Source organism: Gekko japonicus, unplaced genomic scaffold, assembly GCF_001447785.1.
Source record: "Gekko japonicus isolate JY-2015 unplaced genomic scaffold, Gekko_japonicus_V1.1 scaffold1460, whole genome shotgun sequence".
Classification (NCBI taxonomy): Eukaryota; Metazoa; Chordata; class Lepidosauria; order Squamata; family Gekkonidae; genus Gekko; species Gekko japonicus.
In genome coordinates, this window is record NW_015177057.1 from 323,002 (window position 1) to 337,771 (window position 14,770).

Sequence of the window (14,770 nt, forward strand, 5' to 3'; positions counted from 1 at the left end):
TCCCTGATGGATTAAAGTACCCTGGTCCTGCTCCTACATTTAAGAACATAAGAACATAAGAGACGCCAATGTTGGATCAGGCCAAAGGCCCATCCAGTCCAACACTCTGTGTCACACAGTGGCCAGAAATACCAGTGCCATCAGGAGGTCCAGCAGTGGGGCCAGGACATTAGAAGCCCTCCCACTGTTGACCCCCCCCCCAAGCACCAAGAAGACAGAGCATCACTTGCCCCAGAGCCCCTAGCTATACCTTGTGGCTAATAGCCACTGATGGACCTCTGCTCCATATGCTTATCTAATTCCCTTTTGAAGCCGTCCATGCTTGTAGCACCCACCACTTCCTGTGGCAGTGAATTCCATGTGTTAATCACTCTTTGGGTGAAGAAGTACTTCCTTTTATCCGTTCTAACCCGACCGCTCTGCAGTTTCATGGAGTGCCCACGAGTTCTTGTATTGTGAGAAAGGGAGAAAAGTACCTCTTTCTTTACCTGCTCTTTCCCATGCATAATCTTATAAACCTCGATCATGTCACCCCTCAGTCGTCTTTTCTCCAAGCTAAAGAGCCCTAAGCGCTTTAACCTTTCCTCATAGGGAAAGTGTTCCAACCCTTTTATCATTCGAGTTGCCCTTTTCTGCACTTTTTCCAAAGCTATAATATCCTTTTTAAGGTGTGGTGCCCAGAACTGCACACAGTATTCCAAATGAGGTCTCACCATTGATTTATATAGGGGCATTATTATATTGGCTGATCTGTTTTCAATACCCTTCCTAATAATCCCCAGCATAGCATTGGCCTTCTTTATTGCAGTCACACACTGTCTCGACATTTTCAGTGAGTTATCCACTACAACTCCAAGATCTCTCTCTTGCTCAGTCTCTGCCAGTTCAGACCCCATCAATGTGTATTTATATTTAGGATTTTTGGCTCCAATGTGCATCACCTTGCACTTGGCCACATTGAACCCCATTTGCCATGTTGACGCCCACTCGCCCATCCTTGACAGATCCCCTTGGAGTGCCTCACAATCCTCACTGGTTTTCACCACCCTGAACAACTTTGTATCATCCGCAAATTTAGCCACTTCACTGCTTACTCCCATCTCCAAATCATTAATGAACAAGTTAAAAAGCAGTGGACCAAGTACTGATCCCTGCGGTACCCCACTGCTTACCACCCTCCACTGAGAAAATTGCCCACCTACACTCACTCTCTGTTTTCTATGAACTAGCCAGTTTTTGATCCATAAAAGGACTTGTCCTTCTATCCCATGATTTTTGAGCTTACTTAGGAGCCTTTGATGAGGAACTTTATCAAAAGCTTTCTGGAAGTCAAGGTAAATAATATCTATTGGATCCCCCTTGTCCACATGTTTGTTCACCCCCTCAAAGAACACTAACAGGTTAGTGAGACAAGATCTTCCCTTACAGAAACCGTGCTGAGTCTGCCTCAATAGGTTTTGTTCATCTATGTGCCTACTAATTCTTTCCTTAATAATGGTTTCCACCAATTTACCCGGTATCGACGTCAGACTGACTGGCCTGTAATTTCCCGGATCTCCTCTGGAACCCTTTTTAAAGATGGGAGTGACATTAGCTACCTTCCAATCCTCAGGAATGGAGGCAGATTTTAAGGAAAGATTACATATCTTTGTCAGGAGATCTACAAGTTCACATTTGAGTTCTTTCAGAACTCTCGGATGTATGCCATCTGGGCCTGGTGATTTTTCAGTTTTTAAGTTGTCTATCAGTTTTAGGACCTCCTCTCTCGTCACCTCAATCTGACTCAGGTCTTTCAACACCCCTCCTGAAATCAGTGGTTCTGGAGTGGGCAAGCACTTCTCATCTTCCACAGTGAAGACGGAGGCAAAAAATGCATTTAGCTTCTCAGCCATTTCCCTATCATCCTTCAATACTCCTTTTACCCCTTGGTCGTCCAAGGGCCCCACTGCCTCCCTGGCTGGTTTCCTGTTTCTAATGTATTTGAAGAAAGTTTTATTGTTGGTTTTTACGTTTTTTGCTATATGCTCCTCATATTCCCTTTTTGCCTGCCTGACCTCAGACTTGCATTTTATTTGCCATAGCCTGTGTTCCGTTTTATCAGCCTCACTGTGACTAGCTTTCCACTGCTTAAAGGAATTCTTTTTACTTTTTACAGCCTCCATTACTCTGTTTGTTAACCATGCAGGCTTTTTCCTATACCTGTTTGTGCCTTTCCTAACCTGCGGAATATATATTTTTTGAGCTTCTAGGATCGTAGTTTTAAATAGATCCCAAGCTTCCCCAATTGTTTTGACCCTTTCTACTTTTCCTTTCAGTTTCCTCCCCACGTGTCCCCTCATATCAGAGAAATTACCCCTTTTAAAGTTAAAAATGGTTGTGTGAGTCTTTTTGGCCAATTCTCTATTTGTACAAATGATGAACTCAACAACATTATGATCACTGTTTCCAAGCGGTGCAATCACTTTTACATCTCTCACCAGGTCTTGAGTGTTACTTAGGACCAAATCAAGGATCGCCTCTCCCCTGGTAGGTTCCGTGACCATCTGCTCCATAGCACAGTCATTTAGAGTGTCTAGAAACTCAATCTCTTTTTCCCGGCTAGAACACATATTGACCCAATCAATGTGTGGGTAGTTAAAATCACCTATTATTACACAGTGTTTTTGTCTAGTTGCTATCTTTAAGGCATTCATCATTTTATAATCCTCCTCTATCTTTTGATCTGGTGGGCGATAACAAACTCCCAGTGTTAAGTTTCCTTTTGGCCCCCCTATTTCAACCCATAGAACTTCCAGAAGCGAATCCAATTCACTTAGCCTCTCAATCTTTCTAGACTTTATACCCTCTCTGACATACAGAGCTACCCCACCTCCAACCCTTCCCCCCCTATCCTTCCGATATAATATATAACCGGGAATCACTGTGTCCCACTGATTTTCCTCATCCCACCAAGTTTCAGAAATACCCACAATGTCTATTTTTCCCTCCGACACCAAGCACTCCAACTCCCCGATTTTACCTCGGACACTTCTAGCATTTGTATAGAAACAGCTGTAATTTCCCTTACAAGTTAAGCCTGCATCCTTCCTCTTGCTATCTCGAGTCGTTGTCCGGCAGTCCATGTCACCAGCCATGGCCTCTGTGGACAATTTCAATCCACCTCCCTGTAGAAAAGCAACCGGTACCCCCTCACCTCTCTCAGATGAGCCAACCCGAACCAGAGACTTTTCATCTCCTGTCGGCTTTCCCCCAATATTCAGTTTAAAAGCTGCTCTGCCACCTTTTTGATTTTAAGTGCCAGCAGCCTGGTTCCTTCTCGGGACAAGTGGAGACCGTCTCGCCTGTACAGCTCCCTCTTGTTCCAAAAAGTATCCCAGTGCCTAACAAACCTGAAACCTTCCCCCCTACACCATCGTCTCATCCACGCATTGAGACTCCTGATCTCTGCCTGTCTCTCCGGCCCTGCGCGTGGAACAGGTAACACTTCTGAGAAGGCTACCTTGGAGGTCCTGGACCTAAGTTTCCTGCCCAGCAGCCTAAATTTCTCCTCCAGGACCTCACGACTGCATTTCCCCACATCGTTGGTGCCGACATGCACCACGACCACTGGCTCCTCCCCAGCACTATCTACCAGCCTATCTAAAACACGCGTAATGTCCGCTACCTTCGCACCAGGCAGGCAAGTCACCATACGGTCAGTACGCGGGTTCGCCACCCAGCTGTCTACCTGCCTAAGGATCGAATCACCCACTACATTCTTATCCACTACACTACACCATCATTTTCCTAACCATGGTTACATCAGGATCATCATCTGCTACCTCAAAGTTGGTCTAGATATTACTTTTTGCTGCACCCCAGCTGCTTAACCGTGAAGTGCCACCACCTACAAAGAAAACCATGTGGCATAGCTTCATTACCTAGTGAGTTTCCCAATCCTTCTAGCAACTACAGTCAAAAAGGAGCAGGAATTCATCATGCAGTAAACCACTTCACATGGTGTTTGTATAATTTACACTAGAGAACAGGAATCTCATTCTGCTGAAATGGATGACAGTTAGGAAAGACTATTACCATTAAGACCAGTGCTCAAGCTAAGGGCCCCGGTCACACAGGAGGATTTGCCCCACAAAACGAATGGGTTGAGGGTGGATTAAACCAGCACGGACAGATGCCAACATCTGGCAAGCATCACGCACCCACCCCAACCTGTCCCTTCTGGCCAAAGATGCGGATCTAAAAGAGACTAGTGAAAGGGCATTACCTACTGGATGACGTGCAGCAACGGTGGCCATGGGATCACCGACACGCGGTTATCCCGTGGTATTTATTTATTTATTTATTATTAAATTTATACCCCGCCCTTCCCCGTGGGGCTCAGGGCGGCTTACATGGTATGCATGGTAATGGCAAACTGCGCATGTGCACAGCTGCTGCGGCTGGCCCTCCTCGCCCTTCATAGTCGCTTCCCCTGCAGCATGTGATCGCAGCTGCCGGCAGAAGCGCAGAGCCTCGGGGGACCTGTCTGATCCCGCTTCCGCGCTTCTGTTTGTTCCGGCTCTAAAAAGCTGCACTTCTGCCGCGGCTTTTCCCGCTAGTGTGACTGGGGCCAATGTGTCTAAATTTCAGGAAATGTGGAAATAGGTTCACTTCATGTGCCTGTTTCCATCAGTCAGAGCACTGAAACAGCTAGACATAAGAAGGGGAACCCAACTTTCCTATGTCAGTCACCACCACAACCAGTCCCTCAACTTAACCAAAGGAAAAGATTTGTGATGACTGTAGTATCTTACTGCAATTTCAACAGTTGCTTTAATGCATCTTTGCAACAGTTTGCAACACTGTGAGCCGGCAAGAGAAAAGCGGCTTCCCATTTAATCAAGTTTGTTATTATGACTTGAAGGAGCTTCTGAAGAGAGCTTGGCCACAAATTAAGCTGGACAAAACTGATTATGTATCTCTTTTAAGTATTTTGTCTGGGACAAGTGAAAGATTTTGGGAGGTTAAGTGCCAAAGCGATTATTGTTCTTCCACTCTCACAACCAGGGCTCTTTTTGTAGAAAAAGCCCAGCAGGAACTCATTAGCATAATAGGCCACACCCTGACAGCACCGCTCATTAGCACATTAGGCCACACCCTCATGTTACCAGAAGTGTGGTCATCCAGCCACACCCACCTTTCCCTTCTTATTCTGTTTACCTTGTTTGTTATCAAAACCCAGAGCTTTTTTTTTGCAGGAACTCCTTTGCATGTTAGGTCACACACCCCTAATGTAGCCAATCCTAATGAGTTTTTGCTGTTGGGTGTGGCCTATTATGCTAATGAGTTCCTGCTGGGTGTGGCCAACTTGGGAGCCAGCCGGAATTCTGTTCCTGTGCGTTCCTGCCCAAAAATAGCCCTGCAGTCACAACCTAATAATTAGTTATCTTCTACAGTAGCAGCCTATCCCAGCAGGCTTTCCTATTTTTACCATGACATTTTCTTGAACACAGCCATTGTCTTCTCTGTTTTGCAGACCCTGCCTCCGGGGCTTCCCTTGACTGGGCTTACGATGAGGGCATTAAGCATGCCTATGTCTTTGAGCTTAGGGACCATGGTCGATATGGCTTTATGCTCCCTGAATCAAAAATAAGGCCAACCTGCAAGGAGACGATGCTGGCAGTGAAATATATCGCCAGTCATATCCTCGCTTCTGCTCCATGACGATGTATTCACACACATCTCCTGAAGGAATTCTCTTTTCCTTTCCTGCCTTCTTTTCTTCTATGGTTAATTTTTGTCCACTGCTTTCTGACTATTTTGTTGAGGCTTGATTATCTTCTGCAGAAACCAGATGTCTTCAGTGCACTGTATGCCACTCAAACCCACTCAGGCATCTTGGTTCTCCTTGAAGCTGCACATTGATAAACATACGTAGAGGGGGTTGATTATTAGGGAAGCATAAATCAGCAATTTGTTGAGTTGCTCTGGAATGCAGGTTGGTTGATTTGAGTCTTTGGGTATAATGAGAACTTGTGTGGACTGTATCCCATCCAGTCCGCAATATCATCTGCTTACCTAGAAAGAGGCATAGTTGAGTATATGGCCATGTATAATGCATACAGTCCATGATCATGCAAAAATGGCTCTTGGAGTGAGTCACAAGGAATATCCCAACACCCACTAATGACCATTGCCAGAGGAGGACAAGGCAGAAGCACTCTGATGGGTGTCAGGAGGCAGCAGCATTAACATTTTAAAGGAGAAAAGAGATATCCTTTAAAATATTTTTTGTTTCCTTTAAAATGCTAATAATAAAACCAGGAATCCAGTTTGTATTGGGTTAAATGTAAAAAAAATCATTTGACTTGGAAGCTCAGAAGCTTTACGCAGTATCCCCGAGAGCCAGTTTGGTGTAGTGGTTAAGTGTGTGGACTCTGATCTGGGAGAACCGGGTTTGATTCCCCACTCCTCCACTTGCACCTGCTGATGTGACCTTGGCTCAGTCACAAGCTCTGGCACAGCTGTCCTTGAAAAAGAGCAGTTTATGTCACTCAGCCCCCCCCCCACCTCACAGGGTGTCTGTTGTGGGGAGGGGAAGGGAAAGGAGTTTGTAAACCACTCTGAGACTCCAAGTGAAGGGCGGGGTATAAATCCAGTCTCCTCCTCCTCCTCTTCCTCTACATTTCCTGGTTAAGGGGAAATGTTGTTCAGACAAATTACAAAGATTATCTGAATCCAGTGGTAACAAGAGAAAGAAATTTTACTTACAAAAACAGAAGCTCATCTTACATGACATATTCATGTAGGTATATTTAACTTGTGGCGAACAGATTAACTTCAAAAAGGTTAATTTGCTACAGTTCCAGGCCTGGGTAAGAGAGAGAAGAAGAGAGGTCCTATAAAAGATGAATGAGTAGGCAAGCAATGGACAAAGAGGCTCAACATCTAACCAATGAGAGAGGGGGCCAACTGCACCTGAGTGAGAGAATTCTCTTAACCCTTTCCCTCCCAGATCCTCTTGCATGCAGAGTTACAACATCCAACAGCTTTTACTATCAAGTAGGAGTTGAAGGGTTGAACCAACTCTTTTCCTCACTGCACTATCCTAAGGCAAATTGAGGTGGCACAAGCTTCTAATTTGCATTTTATGGATGGAAGAAGAGATGTGTGATCTTTGTCTCACCTGTTTGTGCCCTAAGTTAGACCCTTTTCACGCACATATGAACCACATGTGAACTACTTTATTGTGATGTGAGGTACAGCAGCTGTGGTGTGTGTGTGTGTATCTATGAGTGAATATTGAAAACATATGGATGGAGCTGATTGTGTGGATTGTGTGGGTGGCTTTTTCACTAAGCTGACGCCCTCTCACCTAGCAAAGTATTGATTCAGTAGGAGAGACTCAATTAGCCCTCCCAACATGAACAGGACATTTTCAAATGTAAAGCAGCTGCATGGAAGTAGCTCCCACACAGCTTGGTACATGGGTGAAGAGAACGTTATCTTTGATTATGACCTAAATGGATAGCTTTCTTCTCTGATTCTGATTGTAAACATTCTGAGTCCAGCTCTTACAGACCTGTCCCAAATGATACTGGATCCAATTCTTGACAACATAATTTTTGTTATCAGCAGTCTGTTGTAATTGATTTAACACCTGGCCAAGTTGTATACTTAGTGCAACACCGCAGTCCACTTTCAGAAGCTTTGCGTAAGAATTATTTTGTATGATCCTCATTCATGATCCCCTAAAAGTTGTTCAAAGTAGATCAAAATTAGTGTAACTGGAAGAAATGCACTCAATTGTACTAAAAACAAATCTATGGGTCCTCTTTCTATTGACCCAAAATAATTAACAGAAATAACTACTGGTGAAAGTCCCTTGCAACTTTGTTTTTGGATGTGGCTATGCTTTCCCAGCTGTCCCTCGGAAACATGTTTATATGGTTGCCATTTAACTGAGTAGCAAAAGTAACTCTGACATCTAACACTGATTACTAGGCAATGCATCATTTAATAAAATCTGAGCATCAACCTAAAGACTTTTTTCTGAAATGTTCTAAACAGAACAATCCCACGATGAACAAATACTTTGCTCTACTAGTTTAAAAGTATCTTTTCAACCATGGTAGAAAATAGCACTGATGTTAGTTTGAAGTTATAATTGCTTCAAAAATTGGTCTGCATGCATTTGTACAGCTTGAGTCAAAATTACTGTCAAAACATCACAAGGCAAGGATATCCCACCCAGGCATCCAGAAGCCTATGCACACCCATTGCAGTCCAGCTGTGTTTTCATAATCCAAACCATATTCCAACATGAGAGCTCTACTTTATGTTGCATAATAATTAAGAATCTGAACTACAAGTTGTGGAAATCTCTGGCTCGTACCATAGCTCAGCTATGAACACAGTTTGTGGCCTTAGGCAATCCTCCAATTCCACAATATGGAAATAGTATTAGTGGGATACTGTGCAGGAGAACTGTAAAGATTACTGAGATAGTGCTTACGAGGTAGCATTAAATCAAGAATTTTGGCAGATGCAGATTGTTACAATGCTTCAAACATAAAACTTACAGCTTCTGGAATTCTGCCTTCTACATAGTTATTAAAGATACAGTTCAGTTCATACACAAATGAGCTAGGTCTTCTATTGGTTCCAGTCAATCTACTTACTTGTGGCATAGCACGGAAGCTGAAGAAAAGGAAGCTGCCATAAAGATATGTTGTTCCCAAAGTCAATATTAACTAAAATATTTGGATAAATTCTCCTGCTAGAACTCCTGGAGGATGTGAGCAGGGCTTTTTGTTTTAAGAGGTGCCAGAACTCTCAAGAGGGAAATGGAAGTTTTCTATCTGTATACTAAAAACTCGTGAAGTTTTAAACATTTTTAAAAGAATTGTGTCAAAGAGGTTCCGGAACTCTGTTTTGGTGCGTTCCCCCAGAAAAAAAAGCTCTGGATGTGAGAAAGCACATCTTAAAAAGTGAAACTGCAAGAAGGTATCTCAAGAATGTTTGATTATGTCTTGTAGATACTGGGCAATTACAACACAAAATAGGCCAACCAGAGAGAATGACTTTGGTGGATACAGACTATTTACCCTGTTCTTTTTGTAACTTACCACACTGCGCCTGTAATCTTGTAGAAAGACCTCAGACTTCCTGCCAAGTGATGCATAAGAGGCTATTACTATTCTGCTTCCTAGGTTTCTGATCAGGAATGGAAGTTTGTCCTCACCTTTTGGTAGGATAATACTGGCCAGCGGCTTGCCAACTGGTTAATAGTCATCTGAATTCTCTGAGTTCTCACAGCTGTTTAAGGATCTGCAATGTATGTGTGTATAGAATGTTACTTAAGTATTCTCTGGTTGCCATAGCACCCACTTAGATATCTACTGCTGTAAATTAAAATGGCTCTTTACCCCCTCCTGGACTGACATAAGATGATCCAGAACATTCAAAAGTGATAGAATGATTTCCTAATGGGATTCCATACATTTCAGACTATGATGAGGAAGGCTGAGAATGTAGAATGAGGGTTCTAAGGAAACACAGTTACTCTCATTGTCGCCTGGCTTTTTGAGAGAATGTTTCATCTTCATTGTTTGTGAAGATACTTAAGGAGAAACAAGAGAAAAGAGAGTCAAGAGACATCTGTTCATACCCACATCTCCCACAGGATGTTTAGCTGAAAAGGTGGAACCCATGCCTAATGACTGAAGACAACCAACAGAAACTGAGAAGAAAATCAAGACTGTGGCATTTTCAAGGGACTTTGACAGTATCAGTCATCCTTGTTCTCGTAAGATGCATTCATACATATCCCATAGCACAACAGAGGTAAATCAGCCCAATACTTGATCCATGTTTAGTTGATAAAACCTTTTGATTGACTAACAAAGGTGTTCCTGATCAGGTACCAAAAGTTAAAATTGTTAGAAGAAAAAACTGTTTATAATACAAGAGTTTATAAAGACTGTGAAGTGGTAGGCATCTTAGAAGAGGCACTCTCTTCTCTCACACACATGTGGGGAATGCCTCTTCTAAGAGCCAAGAGATGGGGGGGGGGGGTTATTCACAACGACTTTATTCATACATAGCTTAATGCAGGTTTATTGATTCACTCACATAAAACAATTTATAATTTTTATTAATGTTAACAATTTCAATACAATACAGTACAATAGCACTGACATCTGATAAACATTCATAAAAATAACTGACCGTAACCATAACACACCTAAGAGAAATACTTGGAGTGAGGGAAAGGTAAACACCCTGTCTCCCAGTCTTTCTTGCTGGGGCACCTGCTTGGTTCTCTGACAGGTCTCCTCTAGACTCCTCTAGACAGGCAGTTCTGCCCACTGAATGGGAGACATAGAGTTGGTTTATTTGCCACAAATGACCATTTGTCTAGGGTTGCCAGGTCTTACCTGGCTGCCAGTGGGGATGCTCCTGCCCGGTTCCGGGATCCTCTGGTGCGCACGCGAAGCAAGTGTGCTGTGATGATAGCACCCGGAAGTGATGTCACTGTGCCAGGCATGTCATGCAGGGGACACTCTAGCATTTGGGGGGAAACTCTATGGTCACCATATAGTTTTAACCCAAATGCTAGAACGTCCCCCGCATGACATGCGCAGGATGATGACTTCACCTCCGGGTGACGTCATCACACCAGGCACATAGGGCACACCAGGGCTCTTCAGGGTGGGGCTGCCCTCACTGGCCAACTGGCCGTCAGTGGATTGGGGGCCCTGAAAGCAGGAGAACCCCCACCCCCATCGGGGGGACAGCAACCCTACATTTGTCTAGTGAGTGTGGTTTAAAGGAGCAATTTCTGGAAGACATTCCACCTCATGGTGGAATGCAAAGCTACATATGGTGACTAAAATCAAATCTACTCCAAAATGATTGCATAACTTGTTGCTAGGGACTGAAAAAGAACTCTTTATAACCTTACCAAAGCATGTCTTAACAGTCCTTGAAGGTAATAACCACATTACAGAAGATTTTTTAAAAAATGTCTGTAAGCTATTCTGTTTTGTAAGCTATTCTGTATTGAAAAGTGGGAACCTACAAGGACATGTGAGGTGAATTCTCCCCTTTCAACAGGCTATTTCCTCTTTCTCTTTCTTGAAAGGCCCCACAGCCTCTCCTGCTTTCCTGGCTCCTCTCCATATCCACTAGCAACTTACCTTTATCTTCTTCCCATCTTCAGTTTTCTGCCATACCCTACCCCTGGCACTCTCTGCCAAGGGAAACTGCCCAGTTGCACAGTGCCAGTTGCCAAGTTGGGCCCAGTTGCTTAAGTGGGGAACCTGCGAGGGATTGCAAATGGTACCTATTTTCCCATATTAACTTCTCCACACTATTTCCTCTTTCCCTCCACCTGGCAGCCCTCATATCCTCAACCTTCTCTGCTTCCCACCCACCTTTTATCTGGCCCTCTTATCTTCAGCCATATATGTTCACTTCATTTATATCTTACCTTTCTCCACAATAGAGACTCAAAGCAGCTTACTTCATTCTCCTCTCTTCTGTTTTATTCTCAGACAAACCCTTTGAGCACAGGCAGACAGGGTGAAAAACTCTGGGAAATGGCCCCTCACCCAGCGCACCCTATCTCCACCCCCAAAGGAGGTAGGGAGACAGGGAGTAACAATGTGTCTGACCCTGACCATTTCTTCCAAAGTGGGGAAGGAGGGAGGAAGAAGAAGAAGAAAAAGAGAAGAGATTGGATTTATACCACGCCCTTCACTTGGAGTCTCAGAGTGGCTTACAACCTCCTTTCCCTTCCCCTCCCCACAACAGACACCCTGTGAGGTGGGTGGGGCTGAGAGAACTCTGACACAAACTGCTCTTTTTGAAGGACAGCTGTGCCAGAGCTTGTGACTGACCCAAGGTCACATCAGCAGGTGCAAGTGGAGGAGCGGGGAATCAAACCCAGTTCTCCCAGATTAGAGTCTGCGCACTTAACCACTACACCAAACTGGAAGAGGCAGCATGCCTTACCGATTTGTTAGGTGCAGCTTTCCTTACCTCAGGCAGGTCTTGGGCAGGCCAGGCGCTGCTTCCCTCGTCTCACATGAGCTGGACGCTGCCTCCCTCATCTCAGCTGGGTGCCTCCCTCACCTTGCACAGGGCTTGGCCAGGCTGAGCCGGGCAGAGTCATCTGCCTCACTTCATGTGGAGCCCACCCAAGCTCCACCCTTTACCTTGTCTTGAGTAGGGCTTGGCCAGGCTGAGTGCTGCCCATTGCATTGCTTTGCCTTGCCTTGCCTTGCCCTGCTTCACACAAGGCTCAGCTGGGCACTGTCCTCTGCCTTGCCTCACACGAGGCTCCAGTGGGCTTTGTCTACCCTGCCTTGCCTCAGGCTGGCTGGGCACCTCTTCTCCCACCTTGCTGGGGCATGGGTGGGTTGGGCTCAGCCCTTCTGTCAGAAGCCTGGCTGGCCCAGGTGCTGGCGGGGAGGCCATTGGCCCACTGGGAGGGTGCGCTTAATGCCTGTGAGGTAAATTAGGGTGAGAATGTGTATGCTCTAAGATCACCAAGTGAGCTTCCAAGGCAGAATGGGGATTTGAGGTCCTAATCTGAAATTCTAGCCACTATACCAAACTGGCTTATGTGGGGTGGCTGCTGTTAAACAGTAGGAAGCTGACAGACCTAGGTAAGTCATGACAGTCATGTGGTATAAAGTTGTTCAGTGGTTCCTGCCTAGGGATGCAACCCCCCCCCCCAGTGTGGGCAAGGGTCCCCCGATTTCGGGCACTCCTCTCCACCCCCCACTGCCCCCCCAAACAGGCAAAAAGCCAGAAATAAATGTGACGAGCCTACGTAACCTGTAAGTGACATAGGCATGTCGGTGACTCTGGTTTTGGGGCAAAACTCTAAAGTAGAAGCTAATTCTACCATAGAGGTTTGCCCAAAAACCAGAGCATCGCCCCCCAACATACCTGACGTGCCTATGTCACTTCTGGGTCATATAGACATGTTATGTTCATTTTCAGCATTCCTCTCCACTCCTGGTAAGTTCCCACAGCCCCACCATCACCGCCAACAATGCTCTGCCAAAACTCCTGCCCCCTCCACCATTGCCTTTGCCACCCATGAGTCTACCACAGCTCCCAGCCTCTGCCACCAGGCCCGCCATGGCTCCCACCTCTTACCATCACCTACACTGCCAGGTCCACTGCAGTGTCCTGCCCCCACCATTGCCAGAGGAGGTAGTTTCACTGTCTGCACATGCACAGACAGCAATTTTATTGGGGAGAATTTAACACACACACCCAATGTATTTTTAAACATTTCTAGATTTTTCTGAAAACCTGCGGATTCCCCCAAGTTTGCAGAACTATCTGTTTTTAGTCAGTGTAAGCCCAGTCTGTGGATTTAAGTATCCACAGATTGGCCCACACTTGGCTATTAGACTGTAAGATATTCAAATTTGCTATAGTCCTTTTCTAAACCTACTTCTGAGTGCTATTATGTTCTATTTGTGTATACTTCTGAGTAGATATGCATTGGATTGTGCTAAGAAACTTATTTCTCTTAAGAACATAAGAGATGCCAATGTTGGATCAGGCCAAAGGCCCATCCAGTCCAACACTCTGTATCACACAGTGGCCAGAAATACCAGTGCCATCAGGAGGTCCACCAGTGGGGCCAGGACATTAGAAGCCCTCCCACTGTTGACCCCCCCCCAAGCACCAAGATGACAGAGCATCACTTGCCCCAGAGTCCCTATCTATACCTTGTGGCTAATAGCCACTGATGGACCTCTGCTCATACCCTCTGTGCATACAAGGAGCCACATGACAGCACATTGTTCCCATAAGAATATAAGAGAAATCATGTTGGATCAGGCCAGTGGCCCATCCAGTCCAACACTCTGTGTCACACAGTGGCCAAAAACCAGGTGCCATCAGGAGGTCTACCAGTGGGGCCTCTGAAACCTTAAGCAATTGTGTTTGTTACATCAATCAGTAACAGGAGTTATGAATAATCATTACAGAAAACAGCCATAGAAAATTATCAGAGCTTGATATTAATTATTTATTACTGACTTAAAGTGCTCATACTCACCTTTCCTAAATAACTCATGGTGGAATACAAATAAAGTCATGAGTTCGGGGGGGGGGGAGAATACAAGAATGAGAAACACAAAATTAATTTGAGTCACCAAACAAGGTTAACCAGGTAAGCAAGGTTTAAATTATGGATAGACTATTGTAAGGCTATTAAAGTTTTTGGTAGGGACAATATAGCTATACAAAATAATAATTATTGGAGAGATAACTATTTTTTCAGCAATTTACCACTTTATATGGGAAATGATAGTTATATTGCAATTTGAATGAACAAAATGCTTCACAACTTCAAAAATTCTGCAAGGTAAACCATTAATCTTCTAAGTTTATAGATGGGGATTGTGTTTTTGAAAACATGGTACTGTCTAGTGACCCAATGTTAAAATCCCATACATGGGTGAAATATTTTTTCTCACTGAAGCCCTTGGGGCTTTTTTGAAAGAACTGGGCTAAGCACAAATCTAGGCCAATAAAACCCAAAGCCTCCTGTATCTTAGACTAAATACTCCATGTAGGCCACAGTGAGCAGACTAATTTGAAGTGGAGACCCCCAGTAAATGACAGAAAGATAAGCTCTGTGGTAAAAAGAGACTGAACAAAGTAAGTGTCAGTTAGAAAATATGTTGATAAGATAGGGTTTGCTAAAATATATATATATATATAAAGTACCACATTGAGAGAAAGATTAAATTCTGTG

At 44.5% G+C, this 14,770-nt stretch overlaps 1 protein-coding gene across 1 annotated transcript in view; it reads left to right on the top strand.

Annotated features, from left to right (window-relative positions):
- The window catches only part of LOC107124661 (mast cell carboxypeptidase A-like), a 27,550-nt gene extending 21,176 nt beyond the window's left edge, over positions 1 to 6,374 (top strand). Inside the window, exon 11 of the mRNA XM_015428153.1 lies at positions 5,516 to 6,374. Coding sequence (XP_015283639.1) covers positions 5,516 to 5,703 — 188 coding nt within the window. The 3' untranslated portion in view covers positions 5,704 to 6,374. The remainder of the gene's footprint in view (positions 1 to 5,515) is intronic.
- The last annotated feature ends 8,396 nt before the right edge of the window (positions 6,375 to 14,770 follow it).